The sequence below is a fragment of the Oncorhynchus mykiss genome, chromosome 1 (genome assembly GCF_013265735.2).
Source record: "Oncorhynchus mykiss isolate Arlee chromosome 1, USDA_OmykA_1.1, whole genome shotgun sequence".
Lineage (NCBI taxonomy): Eukaryota > Metazoa > Chordata > Actinopteri > Salmoniformes > Salmonidae > Oncorhynchus > Oncorhynchus mykiss.
In genome coordinates this window covers 18,830,424-18,853,357 of record NC_048565.1, presented here as the reverse complement: position 1 = coordinate 18,853,357, position 22,934 = coordinate 18,830,424, and the positions used below count along the sequence as shown (strand labels likewise).

The following is a 22,934-nucleotide window of genomic DNA, read 5'->3' as shown; positions in this document are numbered from 1 at the left end:
GTTTATACTTGCATACTATTGTTTGTACAGATGAACGTGGTACCTTCAGGCGTTTGGAAATTGCTCCCAATGATGAACCACAACCTTTTTCCTGAGGTCTTGGTTGATTTCTTTTGATTTTCCCATGATGTCAAGCAAAGCAGCACTGAGTTTGAAGGTAGGCCTTGAAATACATCCACAGGTGCACCTCCAATTGACTCAAATGATGGCAATTAGTCATTCAGAAGCTTCTAAAGCCATAACATCATTTTCTGGAATTGTCCAAGCTGTTTAAAGGCACAGTCAACTCAGTGTATGTAAACTTTTGACCCACAGAAATTGTGATACAGTGAATTATAAGTGATAATCTGTCGGTAAACAATTGTTGGAAAAATTACTTAGATGTCCTAACCGACTTGCCAAAACTATAATTTGTTAACAAGAAATTTGTGGAGCGGTTGAAAAACAAGTTTTAATGACTCCAACCTAAGTGTATGTAAACTTCCGACATCAACTGTAAATGTCCACATACAATATGCATAACGTCAGTCTCTTAAAAACAACAATGCAAGCCAATAAGGCAACCCTGTGGTGGATTTCACACTACCAGGTAATGCCTCAAAAGGTTAAAGGGGGAGGGGTCAAAAGGTCCTGGGGAGAGGTCAAAGGTTGCCCTCGTCCAGCATCTTGTTGACGCCGTCACAGATCCTTTGCAGGTGGCCGCGGTACACCTCAGACGGCCCGTAGAGCGCCGCGAGGAAGTCACAGTCGGCAAAGTGGTTGAACACGTGGTTGACCCGCGAGTGGCTCTTGGCCGTCAGGTGGCGGTTGATGGCCTGGTGCAGCAACTCGCGGCACTCATTCAGGATGGCGCTCATCACGCGCCGGTCGAACGTGAACTCGATCTGGTGAAAGCTGACAGCCGTCATAGCCAGTGTGTGGACCTTCTTCCTGGAAAGGGGACGCAGTAGAGTTGTTATGCATGATGGCTTAACTACAGTAGCTGGCAAACCACATGCAATTTCTCTGAGGACCACAGCTTTTGTTCAAGCCCAACACAATGATTATTTTTATCAGGGCTGGAATAAAAACCTGTGCAAATTAGCCCTCAACAACCATGGCTGTCAACCCTTAATCAAAGGCCATTATAACCCTGTTAATGCTCTCTACAGCCATAATATAATCATATAGCATAATCAACCTGAAGCTCTCAACCAGCACCAGCTCCTCCCCGCTGAACTGGTTGTTGCGGTAGAGGACTCCCAGCTTCACCACCATCTTGATAAGGTTCTTGATGATCTTCTGGGCCTCCTTGCGGTTGTGCGTGTACTCCTTCGTAACGCGGTAGAGCTCGTCCAGCACCTCACTGCTGGTGTCGTCAATGAAGAGGTTAGCCATGCTCTTGGTGGCCATCTTGCTCATCAGCTTCTTCTGGGCCTGAAGGGCCAGGCTCTTAGTACTGAAGGAGTCCATAATGACGTCTGGAGGGCGAGAGAGAGGGACGGAGAAAAGAGATTTGGGTCATACAGATGCACACTCACTGAAACCAGATGGTGGATTTTCTTCCTTCTTAATTATATACTGTACAGAGAGGAAATAACAGATGTTTATTTGGATGCATTCCTGACAACATATGGGAAACCCATATTTGCCTTTTGCATTTCTAGCACCAGCAGATCATGCAGAAATAATAAAACATACTGCAGACAGACAATGAACTGTTTTATGCAAATTATCACATTTCATTATTTCATTTTCTCATCTGAATGAAGGCATTGAAGAGTCTTGCTACCGGTGTGCAATCCCTTAGTATAACTATGATGTCACGGGACATCGATTCTATTTTAATTGGTGACGGGGTCTTTAAGATACCAGTGACATGATACAATAATGACATCATGTAGGAGTGATGAGACTCACTGCAGTTCTGCAAAGCAGCCAATGATAGGACTGTCTCTGCAGCTACCGGCTGAATCCACATTTAGAAAACAAGAGGTTTATGTGAGGATGGGCTATAGCGTACGTGTGCACATTTGTGGAGGCTAGCTCCAAGCTGTGGGTGTTGCCTGCCAAACCACAATGACTCAGAGGAAGCCTCAACACATTGTGGCAGCTCATAAACAATGGGTCAGGGGGCCACAGGCTTTCATATCTTTTGCATTTCCTCAGCCAGATGAGCCCGGTCCAGGGCCCGACAGTACTGCAGTAGCTTCTTAACAAGAACCCAGGAATGACAGGTTCAGGTTCAGCCTGTCTTAATCCCTAAGGAAGTAGGATGAGGTTACCTCGAGACGGGTCCAAGGTCAGCGGCTCATTTTACCCCCCAAAGGCTAAAGTTATAAGTTAGGGAAGGTAAGCTGAGCCTAGATCTGTACACATCTCTAGCATAGCATAGCAATCATTACTCCCTCCAAGATTAAAACATAAAACCTTTATTAAAATCCTAAATGTGACTAGACGCTAATACAAATCCTCATATTTACCAACAGTAATATCTGCTAAGTATTATTACTGTAACGCAGCTGACTGACTGCAGAATGAAAATGTGCCTGCTATGTGACTCATGAGATTCCACTCCAATCCGCATTGTCTCTCCAAGAATACCAATTGGTCTCCTTTGAGTGTCAGCGGGACACTTTTTCTTCCAAGGGAGTACCCACGTCAGAAACCAAAGACAAGCTCTCCCTGCAACATTGTCAGAGGGATGTAAAAAAAAAAAAAAAAAAAAAAAAAACACCACCACCACTTTGCCTGCTACATTCAATCACAATGTGTCAATGAGAATCTGAACAGATTCTTTGAGGATAGAGAAAAGTACAGCTTGCGACACTGCACAAAGAAATCAAAGTTCACAAGCCTCTCTCTGCTGGAAGTATGAAAAAACAGATTCAGTGGATTAAAAAGAAACCTTTCAGAGCCTGGAGAGTGAAGTGATTTTCAGGGGGCTCATTAAATTTCTCTCCTGTCAAAGAGAATAACTTGAATGAGTCAGTGGCTGTGATGACTAATACTGCCGTGAAGAAGTAAAAAGCCTGTATTTGTCTTTCACCACAGTGAATCCAAACACTTAACTTCAGATGTGATGGATACTCAGGAGCGTCTGTAGTTTTAGTCAAAGCCAAAGAAAAGACAACAAATTCTTCCTGGAGCTGGCAATCACAAATGTAGGTAGATCCTCTCTCGCCGTCTCTCTCACAAGGCTTCATGAAAGGACAAGCGCTTAGAATGATGAAACATTTTTCTATCAAGGACTCCTGCCTTGTAACTGTGCAGTGGGAGTTATGGCCAAATATAAGCTGCTGTGTGAACTGGGCCCAGGCAGGGAAAGCTTGGATTCCATCTCAGCACTATTTATACAGGCACTGCTGGAATGGATTGAAAACAGAACGAAACATGACAGTGACAACATTACTGTGTTCAGCCAATATATCTCCCACATACAACAGAGCAACAGGTTCTCTTTGAGTTGGACAGGCACTCTGGAATGAGAGACAAAGTGCTGGCGTATCAACTGGATTTACTTAAACCAACATCAGTGCAGTGTAATCCAGAGTGCTTAAACTATATAGTTTAACAAAACAAGACCTCAGTCAAAGTAGAACAGGTAGGTAAACATGACTCATGGAAATGAAACCCGACCCTGGGCCTCTTTGGCAGCCAGGGACTCTGCCTGGCCAGCGTCCCCAAAAGCACTTACCTTCCTGCAGGTGAAAAGTGGCCTGTGGAGGTTTGATGGCCAAACATGTGTCCGAAAGTCTGTCAGGCTAGTATGATTGGGTCAGGTGAGAGAGGACCAATGATTGGATACATCTGGAGCTCCCTTTCCTGTCCACTCTGCCGCAGCCCCCCCCCCCCCCCCCCCCACTCCTAAGCCTCAGGGAAGATGATATGAATCCCCACCCATTCTCAATACTGCTCCCCCAACTCAAAACTAGACTGGCTGGCAGAAATCTGTATAGACATTTCTGTGAAACTACTTCAAAATATCAAAAGGTAGAATAACTAAGCAAGCATGTCTGGAAATACTGTAACTATATAACTTTGAACAAGAGTTTATATTATTCAAGAGTGAATATGTTTTAGGCTGTGTGGCTTGCTTATAATTCCAATTGCATAGCCTACCCTACATGTATAATATTAATTCAAAATAGGGGGAAAATCCCCACACATTTCTTTAGTACTGTAACATGTCTCAGGAACTTAGATTTACAGAAATGTATGACGTCATCCTTATCTACAATAAGAGACAATGCACAATGGTTATGTAAAATGTATCCGTGCTTTGTGTTGGGTCTGAACTGATCACCTCACAATCAGCTCTTCACATGAAACATTTCTTCTGTCTGGTAATGAACAGGATCAATTAGGATTACTGCCTACTACAATTTCATCAAGTGTAGTTTTTACTCCTCTCTCTTACTCTCCTACTGTCCTCTAATCTCTCCTACTCTTGAGCTGTTGCATAACAGTGGAGGCGCTGATGAGTGCTGGGAACTCAGTTTTGTATGGCTGTGATGCGTGTGTCAGTGTGTGTGTGTGTGTGTCGCTCTATCATCCTCCCACACAGTATCAGGGGTTGTGCACAGTGCCTAAGGGGGAGACCGTCCCTTTTTTACTGTCTTCTCAGATCTGAAAGAGCCCGCTGTGGGATTAATAATTAACGTGGCAGCATTAAATGGATCACAGATTAATAATTAATATGACCAATTTGAAAAAAAATAGACCAGGGTAAGAGATTGATGCCACAGGTGAACCAGGAAATGTGGGACCTGGCTGAGGGGTCAAACAACATCAGGGACAAATGGTGGAAAATATTATGACAAATGTGAATGGATAGTGAGCCCTCGTTGTTAGCCAACTGTATGTGCAACTATAAAATGAAATGTACAGCTGTGATGCAGCAATGGTATCCTTGTCATAGACATGACATAGCATTAACATAATATTGAGTAGGTTGAAAGTAAATACAAGCTGAAACCAGTTTAAAACAATAGACCCATAGATAAAGGTAGATGACTTGTGGATGACTAACTCGTCTGTTATCAGTTTTTGACAATGGCACCACCACATGGACTTTGAGGAAACATGGCATGCCTACAAAGGAGTTTCACATCAAAAAGTGTTTTATTGACCGACAGATAAGCGATCAAAGACACACACCTCTCTCACACACACACACACACACACACACGTGTGGGCTCAATTCAGAATTGAAAATGCCTCAAATTTCAATAAAATTCTAATTTAAGTAGTAAACAGAATCCAGAATTGCAATTTGAATTAAAAAGGAAATGGAATATAGTAAAATGCCTCTTATAGTATATATTAGGTGCTGTCTATACAAATATACTGTGCATCTTGTACATAAAAAACACGTTATATACAAGCATAGAAAATATTGTTTTAACTTAAAAAGAATGATCAAGAAAAACAACCTTATGCAAATTCTAAGTTTTTAAATTTCATTAAATATGGGAAAAATACTACATCTCAGAATGCATTAGTTTAACCCTCAAGTTGACCTTGAAGCCTTCAAAAAGATGGACAAATGGACAAATATTCTAAGCACTAAGGTTAAAAGTATATGAACATTGCTTCCTGAGAAAAGTTATATATTCTTTGGAAGTGTGACCTGTTAGATTCAATGAAACTCATGTTCTATAGACGGGTTGGTTGTTAAGCAACAAAACCGACACATGCGCAACTATGGGGCAAAACAGACAGGGTTGGCTTAGACTTAAGAACATGTAAACTATATTTTGTCTCCAATGCATATTGAAATAAATACATTTCAAAATGAGCACTTGTTGTCTCTCAAATACATTGTTCGTTACAGTTGTTGGTTAGCTAGCAAATTTTAGCATTGACATGAAATCAGTCAAAACAGGACATAGTATCAAGAACAAGATAAAACTAGCTGATTCGAGCAACTTATGATTCGCCACATGGCAGTTTGTCATTGTTAGCCAGCCATCTGGCCATCCAGAATCACAACTTCCAATGGACTTCCCCATGGAAGCATTGCTTTGGTGACGTTAACAGCTAACCCATCTATGATTGAGTGGAATTTCTTTGAATAGCACTACATCCTACCTCTCAAACACAGAATCCTGTGGGTGTGGTCAATTCAAATTTTAACTCATGAGTATCTATGGTTGAATGGGAGTAAATTCCAAAATTTGGAAGAGAGACACATGGCGAGGTGTGGATTAACATGACTACACCCCCGAGTAGGGTACAGACATAGGGTCCTCCCATCACTCCCATGTAATTAGCCTAAATTTGGCGTCATCCTAAACAAACAGACACTTTGTCGTTTCAATAAACGTTTTCACATGTTGTTATTAACATACTTGGCTGTCACAACAAATGATTTGCCTGATATGTATTCTGCCACTAAGGTGTTACCCGACCAGCAAACACAGACAGTAAAGCTGTTGCATTATACTTACAGTACCCGTCAAAAGTTAACACCTTCTCATTCAAGGGTTTTTCTTTATTTCTACTATTTTCTAAATTGTAAAATAATAGTGAAGATATCAAAACTATAGAATCATGTAGTAACCCCAAAAAATGTTAAATCAAAATGTTTTAGATTCAAAAGTAGGCATCTTTGCCTTGATGACAGCTTTGCACACTCTTGGCATTCTCTCAACCAGCTTCACCTGGAAGGCTTTTCCAACAGTCTTGAAGGAGTTCCCACATACACTGAGCACTTGCTGGCTGCTTTTCCTTCACTCTGCGGTCCAACTCATCCCAAACCATCTCAATGGGTTGAGGTTGGGTGATTGTGGAGGCCAGGTCATCTGATGCAGCACTATCACTCTCCTTCTTCCTTCAAATAGCCTTTAACATACCTCCAGGCTGCGTGGATCATTGTCCTGTTGAAAAACAAATGATAGTGGGACTAAGGCTAAACCAGGTGGGATGGTGCATCACTGCAGAATGCTGCGTTGGCCATGCTGGTTAAGTGTGCCTTGAATTCTAAATAAATTACATAGTGCCACCAGCCCCACACCTCTTCCTCCATGCTTCACGGTGGGAACTACACATGCGAAGATCATCCATTCACCCACTCTGTGTCTCAAAGACACAGCGGTTGGAATAAAAAATAAATACATTTGGACTAATCAGACCAAAGGACAGATTTCCACCGGTCTAATGTCTATTGCTCGTGTTTTTTGGCCCAAGCAAATCTTCTTATTATTGGTGTCCTTCAATTCGACCATGATGGCCTGATTCACGCAGTCTCCTCTGAACATTTAAGCATTTATTTGGGCTGCAATTTCTGAGGCTGGTAACTCTAATGAACCTTTCCTCTGCAGCAGAGGTAACTCTGGGTCTTCCTTCCATGTGGCCGTCCTCATGACAGCCAGTTTATTATAGCGCTCGATGGTTTTTGCGACTGCACTTGAAGAAACTTTCTAAGTTATTGGCTTAAAGTAATGATGGACTGTCGTTTCTCTTTGCTTATTTGAGCTGTTCTTGCCATAATATGGACTTGGTCTTTTACTAAATAGGGCCATCTTCTGTATACCACCCCTACCTTGTCACAACACAACTGCTTGGCTCGAACGCATTAAGAAAAGAAAGGAATTCCCCAAATTCACTTAAGGCACACCTGTTAATTTAAACGAATTTCAGGTAACTACCTCCTGAAGCTGGTTGAGAGAATGCCAAGAGTTTGTAAAGCGGTCATCAAGGCTATTTGAAGAATCTCAAATATATTTTGATTTGTTTAACACTTTGTTGGTTACTACATGATTCTGTGTATTATTTCATAGTTTTTATGTCTTCACTATTATTCTACAAAAGTAAAAATAAAGAAAAACTCTTGAATGAGTAGGTGTGTCCAAACCTTTGACTGGTACTGTACGTCACCATTTGTTTAAATCTAGCTTTTTCTCAGGTTAATTGACGTTAACTGGCTGGCTTGCGAAATAAGTTAATCTAGATCATAATCGCTAGTCTTACATATGCCGCGTAACTACTTCCAGTCTTTGCCTGCCCTTGAACGGTTTATGCATTTAGGACTTCCTATATGTACTTTCCACTTGCCTGAGACCAGCTGTGCAGACAACCCTACCAAATGGCCCAAAGTAGCCTATGGCAAAATCTACACCAACTTGGTGGAATTTCCAGGTTTACACAGGCAATACACATAGCTACAAAGAAGTGTTAGCTAGCGATTTACTGTGAATTAAGTCCTTCGAACACACAAATGTATTGAGTAACCAGAGCCCACATATTTCCATCATCATCATCATCATCATCGCGGCATATAGCCTGAAACCAAGAGGTTCGTTTAACCTAGGCCTTGGGCAGTTTAAACTTTTCTTACAAAAAAAGATTGCTGTTAGAGTGCAGAATAACTGCAGTTATACTGCAATTACTGCATCCAAAATACCCCAGTCAGCTACAGTTACAAACAGGCTATCTTTTTTTGTAAGGGTTGATTTGGTGGTCTTTCTCCTACTATTGTTCAAACAAAACAGTGTGCAAGAAATGTTTGGCATCCTAGTTATAAAATCAGGGATCGCAATCCCATTGAGCACGTCTGGGACCTGTTGGATCGGAGGGTGAGGGCTAGGGCCATTCCCCCCAGAAATGTCCGGGAACTTGCAGGTGCCTTGGTGGAAGATTGGGGTAACATCTCACAGCAAGAACTGGCAAATCTGGTGCAGTCCATGAGGAGGAGATGCACTGCAGTACTTACTGCAGCTGTTGGCCACACCAGCTACTGACTGTTATTTTTTATTTTGACCCCCCTTTGTTCAGGGACACATTATTCCACATTATTCTATTTCTGTTAGTGATATGTCTGTGGAACTTGCTCAGTGTGTCTCAGTTGTTGAACCTTATGTTGATACAAATATTTACACACCGTTAAGTTTGCTGAAAATAAACGCTGTTGACAGTGAGAGGACGTTTCTATTTTTGTTGAGTTTGTAATGATAAAACAACTAATAATACAGCCAGTCAGGTTCTGAGTAAAGTAGACAATTAAACATTGGAGTAAAGGGAGTACCCCACATCTGTACCCTACTCAGGGGCGTGGTCATGTTAAGCAATGCCTCGCCATGTTAATCTATTGAGCCCAACCCTGTCACACACACACACACACATTTTGTTCTTCCATCCTTGTGGGGACCTACAATTCACACACACACACATTTCGTTCTTCAATCCTTGTGGGGACCTACAATTCACACACACACATTTCGTTCTTCAATCCTTGTGGGGACCTACAATTCACACACACACACACACACACACACACAAATGTCCCAAAGGCATACTCTGTCAATTGTCTCTAGTCTGTCACAGTCTTCTTTCTAGAAAGGTTTCACTGCCCTTCCATGCACAGAGTGTTTCATATTTCCTAGGTAACAACTGAGGCTGCTGGCCAACTGAACTTTGCAGTCTTGTAAATCAGGTCAAACACCTCTGTACTGCTCTTGTCAATGAGTTACCTTTCATCTCCACAGGGATAATCATACATTTCCAGCAGTGCTTGAGTGTCAGAAATCATGACAAACAGGTTTGACATTAATTAATGTTTGGGATTTTGGAGCTGGCTTCCTGGCCAAAGTGGACCTCAGTTCTCAGTTAGCCGAGCAAACAAACTGTAGCTGTAACTGACCCACCTGTTTGTCAGCCATAGCCAAATCAAATAAAATCCTATTGGTCACATACACTCGCATTACCATCTGCTAACCATGTGTAACGAAATTCTTGTGCTTCTAGTTCCGATAGATATTACTGCACTAACAATTTCACAATAACTACCTTATACACACACACAAGTGTAAAGGGATGAATAAGAATATGTACATATAAATATATGGATGAGCGATGGCCGTGCGGCATAGGCAAGATGCAGTAGATTGTAGAGTGCAGTATATGAGATGAGTAATGTATGGTATGTAATCATTATATAAAGTTGCATTGTTTAAAGTGACTAGTGATACATTTATTACATCCAATTATTAAAGTGGCTAGAGATTTGAGTCAGTATGTTGGCAGCAGCCACTCAATGTTAGTGATGGCTGTTTAACAGTCTGATAGCCTTGAGAAGCTGTTTTTCCAGTCTCTTGGTCCCAGCTTTGATGCACCTGTACGGACCTCGCCTTCTGGATGATAGCGGGGTGAACAGGCAGTGGCTCAGATGGTTGTTGTCCGTGATTATCTTTTTGGCCTTCCTGTGACACTGAGTGATGTAGCGTCCTGGAAGACAGGTAGTTTGCCCCCGGTGATGCGTTGTGCAGACCTCACTACCCTCTGGAGAGCCTTCCTGTTGTGGGCTGAGCAGTTTCCGTACCAGGTGCTAATACAGCCCGACAGGATGGTCTCGATTTGTTTTGCTGACATTGAGTGAGAGGTTATTTTCCTGACGTCACACTCAGAGGGCCCTCACCTCCTCCCTGTAGGCCATCTCGTCGTTGTTGGTAATCAAGCCTACCACTGTAGTGTCGTCTGCAAACTTGATGATTGAGTTGGAGGCATGCATGGCCACGCAGTCATGGGTGAACAGGGAGTACAGGAGAGGGCTGAGAATGGGCCCCAGTGTTGAGGATCAGCGGGGTGGAGATGTTGTTTCCTACCCACACCACCTGGGGGTGGCCCGTCAGAAAGTCCATGACCCAGTTTCACAGGGTGGGGTCGAGACCCAGGGTCTCAAGCTTAATGACGAGTTTGGAGGGTACTATGGTGTTAAATGCTGAGCTGTAGTCAATGAACAGCATTCTTACATAGGTATTCCTCTTGTCCAGATGAGTTAGGGCAGTGTTCAGTGTGATTGCCTCGTCTGTGGACCTTTTGGGGTAGTAGGCAAATTGGAGTGGGTCTAGGGTTTCAGGCGCACATACACAGCGGGGTAGCAACAATTGTTTAGAAAAACAAAATCAATCAAAATAAATCAATATTACAAGCATTTCACTACACCCGCAATAACCTCTGCCAAATATGTGTATGCGACCAATACATTTGGATAAATAATTTCTTCACAGACACAGCTGGTTAAAGCTGCAAGAGGCAACTCATTCAAGACCGCAATTCATGCAAATTGAAAACGTTCTGATTCTCCTTTTACTAGTGACAAACAGTTAGTGCTGTATAATAAATTGTACTACCTGCCAGAATACACAGAGGGTATTCATACACATACTAGTAGAAAAGCTTTCATCTCGATTATCTCAAAAATAACAGTCACATATAAAACATCATTTTTTGTTGCTACATTTTGTATGTTATATGGGGTAAAATGCGGAGTAAGGCCTCAAGCAGGCACATCTTCAACAAATCGCTTGATATACACTTCATACAGAGATTAAATAACTTGGAGGAAAGAAGGCTTGCAACGCGACAGTGGCGTTTGAAACGCGACAGTGGCGTTTGAAACGCAAGAAAGGAACATGATTAACACTAGGCTTCAACTTTTGTGGGGTATTCCATTAAAAAACTATTGATTTGTAAACCATTTAAAAAATGTATTTCGATTTCTAAGGATTAAATCATTCACATAAAAAATGACAGTTGCCATTCAAAACGAATACATCAAACCAAAATACTGACCAAACATAAGGAAATAAAAATATAATTATAAATCTTGTGTTGGCAAACAATATCGTGGACCTATTATTGCATTTAAGGTCGAATGACATTAGTTATAACTAGAATAGGCAGTGTAATGTAGTGTAATGTAAATGTTGTGGGCAAATTGGGCTTCAGCCTTCCTTTAGCCAATTCTGCCACCTCCCATCATCCATTGTATAGTTTCAAAGGACTATGTAACCTATTATTTGTTAAATGTTTCTCAAAGACTGGTCAAGCATAGGCTAAAATACCATCCATCTATGTTGAACTTACCTTTCGTTCAAATCAAACCGGATGCGGAGGGTGAGTAAAGGGACCGTGGATTACGCTGCTACAATTTGACAATTTAATCTAGGCAAAATCTCGAGTCTTCATTATGGCAACCCATAGCAAATCCATGTACATCACCATGAGTCGGTTCTTCGTCTTTACTTGCGATTCTTTGTCTTCCATGTAACTGTATTTTGTATCAGGTACTGGTGTGTATAAATAATTGAAAGACTGTTTCTTCTCTCCCTGCTGAGCTCGGTTACAGGAGTTTGTAACCCGACTCCTCCTCACAAAAAGATTCAAATTTGAGGGATTTCGAAAATTCGAGATTGATGTTACTCTGGACCAATGGAAGTGCCCAGTAAAAATGTATCAAACCAATCATACTGTGGGAAATTCCTGCTATAACTTCAACATTCCCTGCCCCCATTCTGTTTCCAGTAATTAACCTCATCTAGCTCCCAAATCCAAGGTTGGAAATTTCCCAATGAGTTGTTTGTCATAAACAAAAAGCCTAGTAGACGGCACAATTATTTAATCATAAATCATGAAGATTAATTATTTGACCTAATTAATGGAAAATATTGCCTCAGTAGATGATTTCGGCAACGTTATTGATTAAAACTGATTTACATAGGACACACAACAGAGAGAGCGAGATATAGTAAACCAGACATCTAGGTGTTTTACAGCGGATGTTTTCTGGACCGGACAGCACCGTTTTCCCCGGTCTATGAATGAATGGGTTTAGCAGGAATTCCGGAGGGTTATGGTGTTCATTGTGAATGCCATGTGTTTTAAACAATCAACAAGCTATTTTTCTCTTATGGTCTGGATGTAAATGGATATAAATAGGCCTAACTCAAGCCAGATTTGATAGGGCTATTTTAAACATATATTGTAAATTAAAATACATAATATTATAGAATAGCACCACATTTACATAGCCTAGTTAGTTCATAGTACTCTGCAATCCAGTCGTCAATATTATTGCATTTTATGCTTAGCCTACTGTCATCCTTATCACAAGGTAGTTTACCTTCACCCGCAACCTGCAAACTAGCAGGCCATTTAGAGAGAAAGCTTGTTAAGAAGCTCTGTTCAGTGGAGCATTTGGATATTGCAATTTTGTAACCAATGAGAGATTCTGTAGCAAGCAGTGATACATTAGCTAATCTCTGAGCCATACAATAACTATCGAGATACACACTCTATTTAGCTTGAATATACACAATCATTTTTCTAATAAGTAAACTATATAAATCATTTTAACACCCATAGAAAGGTGACCGAATAACGATTTACTTTTCATATTCTCTGTGATTAGTTGGCAAAAGACAAAACAAATATTTTCGTGTAAACAGAAACAAATGGACACACATGAGCATAAATGATGTAATGTTGTGTATTAACTGGATTTTAATATAAATAAACAAATGTAATCAAACATGGTAACAAGACAACATTTCAACAACATAGCCCATAGGGGATCGAATGGACGAGTGAGAATGACCCTTCGTATCTAATAGGAGTACGGTTTGTTAATGAGGAGCAGCTGAGCAGAGAACCAGTCTTTAAGAAACCATTTCAGTTATCCAAACTGGTGGAGAGAGTGCTGGGTAAAGGGAAGGCTGTGAGGATACCAAGAGGCGGGTTTGTTTAGATTTTTTTTGTGCTTCTGCAGATCAGAAGTAAAGTGCGTTGTTGTCTTAACCGATTTGATAAGTATGAAGTTTCGTGTGTGTCTCTTCAAAACAGGGCACCCCCTTAAGGTTTTTTAAATTTATCTGGCGTCTCGTGGAAAGTCGATTTTGAAGAAATAAAAATATATTCCTGGAGTGATTGAAGCACGTCGGATGAATCGTGTTGTGAATGGTGAAAAAGTGAAGTGTATCTGTTATTTTGATATGTCTCTCCCTACTCAAGTGCAGTTAGGGTAAATTAACTACAGATTCAGAACATTTATCCCAAGACCAATGCACTGCGATCATTGTAAAGCTTTTGGTCATGTAGCAAGTGTTTGCAGAAGGGAGAAGCCAATATGTCCAAGATGTGGAAAGGATCATATTATGTGTTATAAAAGTGATAAATATGACCTGTTGCTATTTTTATTTTAACTAGGCAAGTCAGTTAAGAACAAATTCTTATTTACAATGACGGCCTACCACGTCTTCCGAATGCCCCACAGGGGTGAAAGATAATGAGATGGCCAAAGGCAGGGTTGAACAGAGCATTTCACATGCAGCAGCAGGGAAAAGGGTTGAGGGTTCGAATGGTGCCCCAGAAGAGTCCATGGTAGTGGATAGGCCTACGATGCAGGGGTTGCCTTCCACCAGCAGAATGCTGACATTTGAAAGGTTAAATAGGTGGACTTTGTGGCATGTATAGCTATGGTAATTACTGAGGCATGCATGAGAGCATCTGCTGTTCCGGACGACTGTGTGATCACGCTCTCCGTAGACAACGTGAGTAAGACCTTTAAAGAGGTCAACATACACAAGGCTGCGGGGCCAGACGGATTACCAGGACGTGTGCTCCGGGCATGTGCTGACCAACTGACAGGTGTCTTCACTGACATTTTCAACATGTCCCTGATTGAGTCTATAATACCAACATGTTTCAAGTAGACCACCATAGTCCCTGTGCCCAAGAGCACAAAGACAACCTGCCTAAATGACTACAGACCCGTAGCACTCACGTCCGTAGCCATGAAGTGCTTTGAAAGGCTGGTAATGGCTCACATCAACACCAGTTATCCCAGAAACCCTAGACCCACTCTAATTTGCATAAGGCCCAAACAGATCCACAGATGATGCAATCGCTATTGCACTCCACACTGCCCTTTCCCACCTGGACAAAAGGAACACTTATGTGAGAATGCTATTAATTGACTACAGCTCAGTGTTCAACACCATAGTACCCTCAAAGCTCATCACTTAGCTAAGGATCCTGGGACTTAACAACTCCCTCTGCAACTGGATCCTGGACTTCCTGACGGGCCGCCCCCGGGTGGTGAGGGTAGGTAGCAACACAAATGCCACCGTGATCCTCAACACTGGAGCCCCCCAGAGGTGCGTGCTCAGTCCCCTCCTGTACTCCCTGTTCACCCACGACTGCATGGCCAGGCACGACTCCAACACCATCATTAAGTTTGCAGACGACACAACATTGGTAGGCCTGATTACCGACAACGACGAGACAGCCTATAGGGAAGAGGTCAGAGACCTGGCCAGGTGGTGCCAGAATAATAACCTATTCCTGAACGTAACCAAGATTAAGGAGATGATTGTGGATTACAGGAAAGGAGGACCGAGCACGCCCCCATTCTCATCGACGGGGCTGTAGTGTAGCAGGTTGAGAGCTTCAAGTTCCTTGGTGTCCACATCACCAACAAACTAGAATGGTCCAAACCCACCAAGACAGTCATGAAGAGGGCACGACAAAGCCTATTCCCCCTGAGGAAACTAAAAAGATTTGGCATGGGTCCTGAGATCCTCAAAAGGTTTTCCAGCTGCAACATCGAGAGCATACTTGAGCATACTGGTTGCATCACTGCCTGGTACGGCAATTGCTCAGCCTCTGACCGCACGGCACTACAGAGGGTAGTGCGTACGGCCCAGTACATCACTGGGGCTAAGCTGCCTGCCATCCAGGACCTCTACACCAGGCAGTGTCAGAGGAAGGCCCTAAAAATTGTCAAAGACCCTAGCTGCCCCAGTCATAGACTGTTCTCTCTACTACCGCATGGCAAGCGGTACTAGGACAAAAAGGCTTCTCAACAGAGCCTACATTGCACAGATAACATAGCCGGGACAGTCAGTTTATAGGAGTGTACATTTTTGTTCCACCACCTATCAGCATGTGCAATTAGCGAACACGCCTCATTCTGTCTCGTTTCAGAGGAAGTATGCTGTGGTGATGGGTGACATCAAGGCCAGTTCCTCGCCAGAGCTCCAGGCTGTCAAGGTGCTTGCTCCAACGAGGCCAAAAGGTCTGAACCCATTAGTGTTCAGAATTGTTATTGTAAACTGTCGATACACAACTCAAGATGAAATGCTCTTTGTTGACTCCTTAGCTGGCATTACAATATTGTTTTTGTGTAGGGATGCCGTTGTGGCTGAACTTGACAAGAAGATGGCCAAGAGTGTAGATGTGGCCAACACAACCTTCCTGGTCATGACTGCGTCCATTTACTACCATGAGATGAACTCTGACGCTGCCCTGTGGTCCCTGCACCAGAGCGAAAGTCTGGAATGGTAAAGACAATCACAGGATACTATTAATGTTTGTAGCCCCTGTTATGGGTGATTCAGTACGTTTATGTCCCTCTTTTCTTTTCAGCATGGCCATGACCATTCAGGTGCTGCTGAGTTTAGAACGTGTTGATTTGGCAAGGTATGTCCGCTCAACACGGCATCTGATTCAAATTCCTTTTAAATACTTTTAAGTAAATTGAGCTAAAAGGATTCAGCAAATGTAAGTTGATCATATATGGCATTGTTTACTTATTTTAACACCTGCCATGTAAAGGAAAGAGCTGAAGAAAATGCAGGAGGCCACACTGACCCAACTATCCACGGCTTGGGTCAACATCGCTGTTGTGAGTGTCAGCCCATAGTGAAGACCAGGGCATAAAATTAACACCTGCCAAATGCTGGTATATTTGGGTATTGGCAGGCAAGAATGTCTATTTCACAAGCTATGTAGGCGGGTGGTCAATTTGCAGGGTGGTCATCCCATTCGCATATGCAACTAAAAAGTGAGCACATGTGCGAGTTGTGATTAATAGCCAACAAATGCTGCAGTAGCTGTTTAAGATAGTTATGCCATTTTGTTTTATAGCTGCTAATCGCATAAAGAAATACAAAATCCCACCTCGCACAGCAACACTGCCTGGCTTTGTGCACTGTGCTGATAGATTCATTTTTGGAGGTGCTGCACACAGGCATAAGTTTGTCTAATTTACTTGAAAGTGTACAAAGTGAGACTTTGTCCTTGTGTTTCATGTATATTTACATTGTTTTGTTCACAAGCTTGGTTGTTTTTTTTAATGTTAGTTTGAGTCTGCTGCGTCAACTGATAGCGAAGAGATGCCGTCTACTACTAGTGCGATTTTAAATCTCACACAGACGCACCTGACACGACTCGAGTGGCCCCGTTACCACAGTAATCTTCCCCCCCTGTAATTTAGCAATAAATCACATTACTTCTTACTAATCAATGCTTTTGTTTTAGCAAGATTACAAAGAATGGTCATCTGTGTTTTGTTTTTGTATGGTGGAAAACGTTTTTTGGCTGGTATAAAATTTTAAAAAATCAGTGGCAGGTAGATTTCAGTCTACTTGCCACAGTGGCTGGTAAACCAAGAAGGTAATTTTAGGTGAAGCCCCCCTACATGCTAGAATACTTCAGTGCAGCGGGCCCCATTAGCCCTCCACCTGAAATAAATAGTATTTTATTGACAGAACCACTCTCACTCTAAATGTAGTCATCACTTTACGATTGAATTCAGCTTTTTGTGCAGTCATTAAGAATAAAACTCAATTTCAGTTTCTGAACAGAAGAGAACTGCACTCTTGCTTTTTTCCTTTTTTAAAGGGAGGAGAGAAGCTGCAGGATCCTTACTACATCTTCCAGGAGATGTCGGATAAGTACTCACCAACTCTGCTTCATGGCCAGCCAGCCTGTCATATGGCCCACAACAAGTGGGAGGAGGCAGAAGGGGTTCTCCAGGAGGCACTAGACAAGGTCATTACTTGCCTCAAATGCACTCTAATATCTTATTCTACAGAGGAATCTGTAGAGATGTGTAAAGGGTTGTTTTTAAATAAAGACTAACTAATAGCATAACATTATAGGACGTTGTTACGCACGCCTCTATGAAGAGGGAACGCAACACCCTGCTACAACTAAACTCTCTGAAGTGAAAGAGGTATGGACCGTAGGTGCGAGCAAGGATGACAACAGACAGAATGTGGTACCGTTTACAAGGACTTTATTCCTTTACACAGTAATATGGGGAAAAGGGGCTGGACGGAACCAAAGCAAAGAAAGTAAATCTCAAAGCCCCCCCTCTCCTATCTTACCTGCCTACCCACTACTTACCTAATTTAGCACCCCCTGGTGCCCTAACCAAAATACAGGGAGTGGTCCGCCCAGGTCTTACCTAGTGTGCCTAGACAATGAATATACTACGGGTATATGTATGCCCGCGGGCCTTTTGCCTAAGCACTCCCAATGTGCCTTCCCCTTCTCCCCTGGGAACAAATGAAACAGAATATTAAACAATTTTACAAACAAACTAAGAAACAGACATCAAATAACCATCATATCTAATGTTGATGAAGTTCGCCCCTCATGAGCTGTGAGCTCTGAGCAACAAACTCACAGAACATACCCACTCTCAGCAATGAACTCCCAGCAAAATCAACCTCTAGCAAAAACTCCTTATCACAAACAATCACTCTGCAATGACCTCAGCAAAATCTCTCTAGCAAAATCTCTCTAGCAAAATCTCTCTCAGCAATCCCTACCTCCAAAAATCTCTCTCAGCAATCCCTACCTCCAAAAATCTCTCTCAGCAATCCCTACCTCCAAAAATCTCTCTCCTGAACAGAACACTGGCTTTTATATAGCTTCAGAATGAATGTGTAACTGGAGACAGCTGTGTCTTGACGAGGGGGCGGGGTCAGCTCTCCAATTAGCCCTGGAGTCGACCAATCAGCTGCTTGAGGGTTTTCAGGAAGCCATTTCCTGAAATAAACACATGCACAAACACAAACTACAACACATAAACTGGGGAACGTAACAGACGTTACAGTGACTATTGAATAGTACTATTTCAATTACTTTAACCAATTGATGTCTGTTGTCTCATCCAACCACAGAGCAATACAAGTTTAGTGCCATTTTAAGGGAAATACTTGCACCTTTTTCAATTGAACAGTAGGTGGTGCCCAATGCTGTATTCTTGTCCCCATGGTCTGCAGTTAATCTGAGATGAGAAAAAAATAATTGGCCAGAGCATAACCAGTACCTTGTTGGGGTGTCATGGAAGACTGATCCTTGGTTAAATAATTACACAAAAAGATCTCCCACATGTTATGCTCTTGTTTAGACTATGACCAGTGATTAATGTGAATACACTAGTACTAAAGTGGTCGTATACACATTTCAGAACGTGTGATTGAAGCAGGGTAGTGAGTAAGGTCATACAGTGCGACACTGCTGTGAGAAACTGGGTGTTTTCCAAACTCTGATTTCCCCCGTAACAGGACAGCAGCCACCCTGTGACTCTGATCAACCTGATTCTGCTGACCCAGCACTTGGGCAAAGCGGTGAGACTGAGGTGAGGTGAGACTTTGGACCTATATCGGTTTATAGGGATTCCTCAGGGTGCCTCAGGTTTTGTCACAGATACAGAGAAATGTTTGTCTCAATTTAGCTTTGTTTTTGATTTGTTTGGCTGAAAGGTTTGCTGATATATTGTGCTCTTTTTAAACAGCAAGTAAAACTCATGAACACTATTGTAGCGATGAAGCTTAAAAAATATATTATCTGTACCAGATTGAGGTGATAGTGAGTAAATGATCAATATAATTGTTATTGTCTACAGAATGCTGTCTTCAATGGGTTCAATCTAATTACTGATAATTACCCAATCAAGGATATCTACAACTGGTGTATAAAGAGTAGACCTTGTTCTAATGATTTATGATAAAGAAGTTAATGCCAAAAATAATTTAAGGGGATTCTCTAGTACTGTTCTACACTTTTTAGCCAGTAGTTCTGAAATTAGCAATCACGAGTCAGAAGTGGTCCCCGAAAATTGCATCGTATTCAGAGCCCTTGACTTTTTCCACATTTTGTTGCATTACAGCCTTATTCTAAAATGTCGTTTTTTTCATCAATCTATACTCTTTCCTCTTTTTGCAAATGCATTAAAAATTAAAAACAATCACATTTAAATAACGATTCAGACCCTTTACTCAGTGGTTTGTTGAAGCACTTTTGGCAGCGATTACAGCCTTGAGTCTTGGGTATGACGCTACGAGCTTGGCACACCTGTATTTGGGGAGTTTCTCCCATTCTTCTCTGCAGATCCCCTCAAGCATTGTCAGGTTGGATGGGGAGCGTCGCTGCGCAGCTATTTTCAGGTATCTCCAGAGATGTTTAAATCGGGTTCAAGTCCGGGCTCTGGGTGGGCCACTCACAGACATTCAGAGACTTCCTGTGTTGTTTTGGCTGTGTGCTTAGGGTCGTTGTCCTGTTGGAAGGTGAACCTTTTCCCCAGTCTGAGGTCGTGAGTGCTCTGGAGCAGAGTTTCATCAAGGATCTCTCTGTACTTTGCTCCGTTCATCTTTCCCTCGATCCTGACTAGTCTCCCAGTCCCTGCCCTTGAAAAACATCACCACAGCATGATGCTGCCACCACCATGCTTCACCGTAGAGATGGTGCCAAGTTTCCTTCAGATGTGATGCTTGGTATTCAGGCCAAAGAGTTCAATCTTGGTTTCATCAGACCAGAGAATCTTGTTTCTCATGCTCTGAGTGTCACGTTCTGACCTTTATTTCCTGTGTTTTGTATTTATTTAGTATGGTCAGGGCGTGAGTTGGGTGGGCAGTCTATGTTTGTTTTTCTAGGTTTTGGGTATTTCTATGTTTCGGCCTAGTATGGTTCTCAATCAGAGGCAGGTGTCAGTAGTTGTCTCTGATTGAGAATCATACTTAGGTAGCCTGGGTTTCACTGTGTGTTTGTGGGTGATTGTTCCTGTCTCTGTGTTTGCACCAGATAGGACTGTTTTTTGGTTTTCCACGTTTATTGTTTTGTAGTGTTCGTGTTTATCGTTTTTCCATTAAACATGAGTAACCACCACTCCGCATTTTGGTCCGCTTCTCCTTCACAACAGGAAAACCGTTACAGAATCACCCACCACAACAGGACCAAGCAGCGTGGTAACGGGCAACAGCAAAAGCAGCAGCAGGAGAAGGAACAGAGGCAGCAGCAGCAGGAACAGCAACAGCGAGGTCAGGATTTCGGGACTACACAACTTGGGAGGAGATAGACAGGTGGGCGGTCGACCCAGGGAGAGTGCCGGAGCCCGCCTGGGATTCGATGGAGCAGTGTGCGGAAGGTTACAGGAGAATGAGGTTGGTGAAGCAAGCACGGCGGTGCGGACGGAGGCCCGAGAGTCAGCCCCAAACATTTCTTGGGGGGAGGCACAGGGGGAGTGTTGCAGAGTCAGGAGTCAGACCTGAGCCAACTCCCCCCGTTTATCGTGAGGAGCCAAGGAGGAGCTCAGAACCAGAGCTGGTGTTGGAGGTGAGCGAAGCAGAGACTGTGAAGGAGTTAATGGGGAAATTGGAGGAGAGACGAATGAGGGAGTTGCTGGTTTGGTGCATGAGGCACGACATTCGCCCGACGGAGCGTGTCAGGGATTTAATGGCACAGGGGTCAGCTCTCCATACTCATCCTGAGGTGCGGGCTAGGGGTCTGGTGAAGACTCTGCCAGCCTCACGCACCAGGCCTCCTGTGCATCTCCCTAGCCTTCCACGTCCTGTGCCATCTCAGCACTACAGTGCGCCTAGCAGTGCTAACCGTGGCGGGCATGGTACTGGTCCGGCACCGTGCTATGCGTTGGAACGCACGATGTCCCCAGTAAGCGTGCTTAGCCCGATACGCTACATCTCAGCTCCTCACATCTGCCGGGCTAGACGGAAGATCCAGCCAGGGCGGTTGGTGCCATCCCTGCTCTCAAGATCTCCAATACGCCTTCACGGTCCGGTCCATCCTGTGCCACCTCCACACACCAGCCCTCCGGTGGCAGCTCCCCGCACCAGGCTTCCTGTGCGTGTCCTCGGCCCAGTACCACCAGTGCCAGCACCACGCATCAGGCCTACAGTGCGTTCCTCCTGTCCAGCGCTGCCGAAGCCTTCCTCCTCTCCAGTGCTGCCGGAGTCTCCCGCCTGTTCGGCGCTGCCAGAGCTCCTTAGTCCAGCGCCTTCCTCTCCAGCGTTGCCGGAGCTTCCCGTCTGCCCAGCGCCGCCTGAGCCACCCGTCTGCCCAGCGCCGCCTGAGCCACCCGTCTGCCCAGCGTTGCCTGAGCCACCCGTCTGCCCAGCGCTGCCTGAGCCACCCGTCTGCCCAGCGCTGCCTGAGCCACCCGTCTGCCCAGCACTGCCTGAGCCACCCGTCTGCCCAGCGCCGCCAGTGCCGCCAGTCTGCCCAGCGCCGCCAGTGCCGCCAGCCTGCCAGGAGCCGCCAGTGCCGCCAGTCAGCCAGGGGCCTCCAGTGCCGCCAGTCAGCCAGGGGCCGCCAGTGCCGCCAGTCAGCCAGGGGCCGCCAGTGCCGCCAGTCAGCCAGGGGCCGCCAGTGCCGCCAGTCAGCCAGGGGCCGCCAGTGCCGCCAGTCAGCCAGGGGCCGCCAGTCAGCCAGGGGCCGCCAGTGCCGCCCCTCAGCCCAGAGGCGCCAGAGCCCCTCAGCCCAGAGGCGCCAGAGCCCCTCAGCCCAGAGGCGCCAGAGCCCCTCAGCCCAGAGGCGCCAGAGCCCCTCAGCCCAGAGGCGCCAGAGCCCCTCAGCCCCGAGCAGCTGCCCCTCTGTCCCGAGCAGTTTCCCCTCTGTCCCGAGCAGTTGCCCCTCTGTCCCGAGCAGCTGCCCCTCTGTCCCGAGCAGCTGCCCCTCTGTCCCGAGCAGCTGCCCCTCTGTCCCGAGCAGCTGCCCCTCTGTCCCGAGCTGCCCCTCTGTCCCGAGCAGCTGCCCCTCTGTCCCGAGCAGCTGCCCCTCTGTCCCGAGCAGCTGCCCCTCTGTCCCGAGCAGCTGCCCCTCTGTCCCGAGCAGCTGCCCCTCTGTCCCGAGCAGCTGCCCCTCTGTCCCGAGCTGCCCCTCTGTCCCGAGCTGCCCCTCTGTCCCGAGCTGCCCCTCAGTCCAGTGGGGTCATTAAGTAGGGTCGCCGTGGCTAGGAGGCCACGGAAGCGGACAAGGTGGGGGACTAAGACAATGGTGAAGTGGGGGCCACGTCCAGCACCAGAGCCGCCACCGCGGACAGACGCCCACCCAGACCCTCCCCTATAGGTCAAGGTTTTGCGACCGGA

At 44.5% G+C, this 22,934-nt stretch overlaps 1 protein-coding gene and 1 pseudogene across 1 annotated transcript; one reads left to right on the top strand and one right to left on the bottom strand.

Moving 5' to 3' along the window:
• Window positions 1-403: 403 nt before the first annotated feature.
• On the bottom strand, window positions 404-12,160 carry tnfaip8l1 (tumor necrosis factor, alpha-induced protein 8-like 1). Its single transcript, XM_021576627.2, has 3 exons — window positions 11,848-12,160; window positions 1,181-1,460; window positions 404-930 (listed from the first exon to the last, which is right to left on the bottom strand). Exons 2-3 carry the CDS (start codon window positions 1,450-1,452, stop codon window positions 642-644), a joined length of 561 nt encoding a protein of 186 aa, XP_021432302.1. The 5' UTR covers window positions 1,453-1,460; window positions 11,848-12,160; the 3' UTR covers window positions 404-641.
• Window positions 11,869-19,196, top strand: LOC110531991 (annotated as a pseudogene).
• The last annotated feature ends 3,738 nt before the right edge of the window (window positions 19,197-22,934 follow it).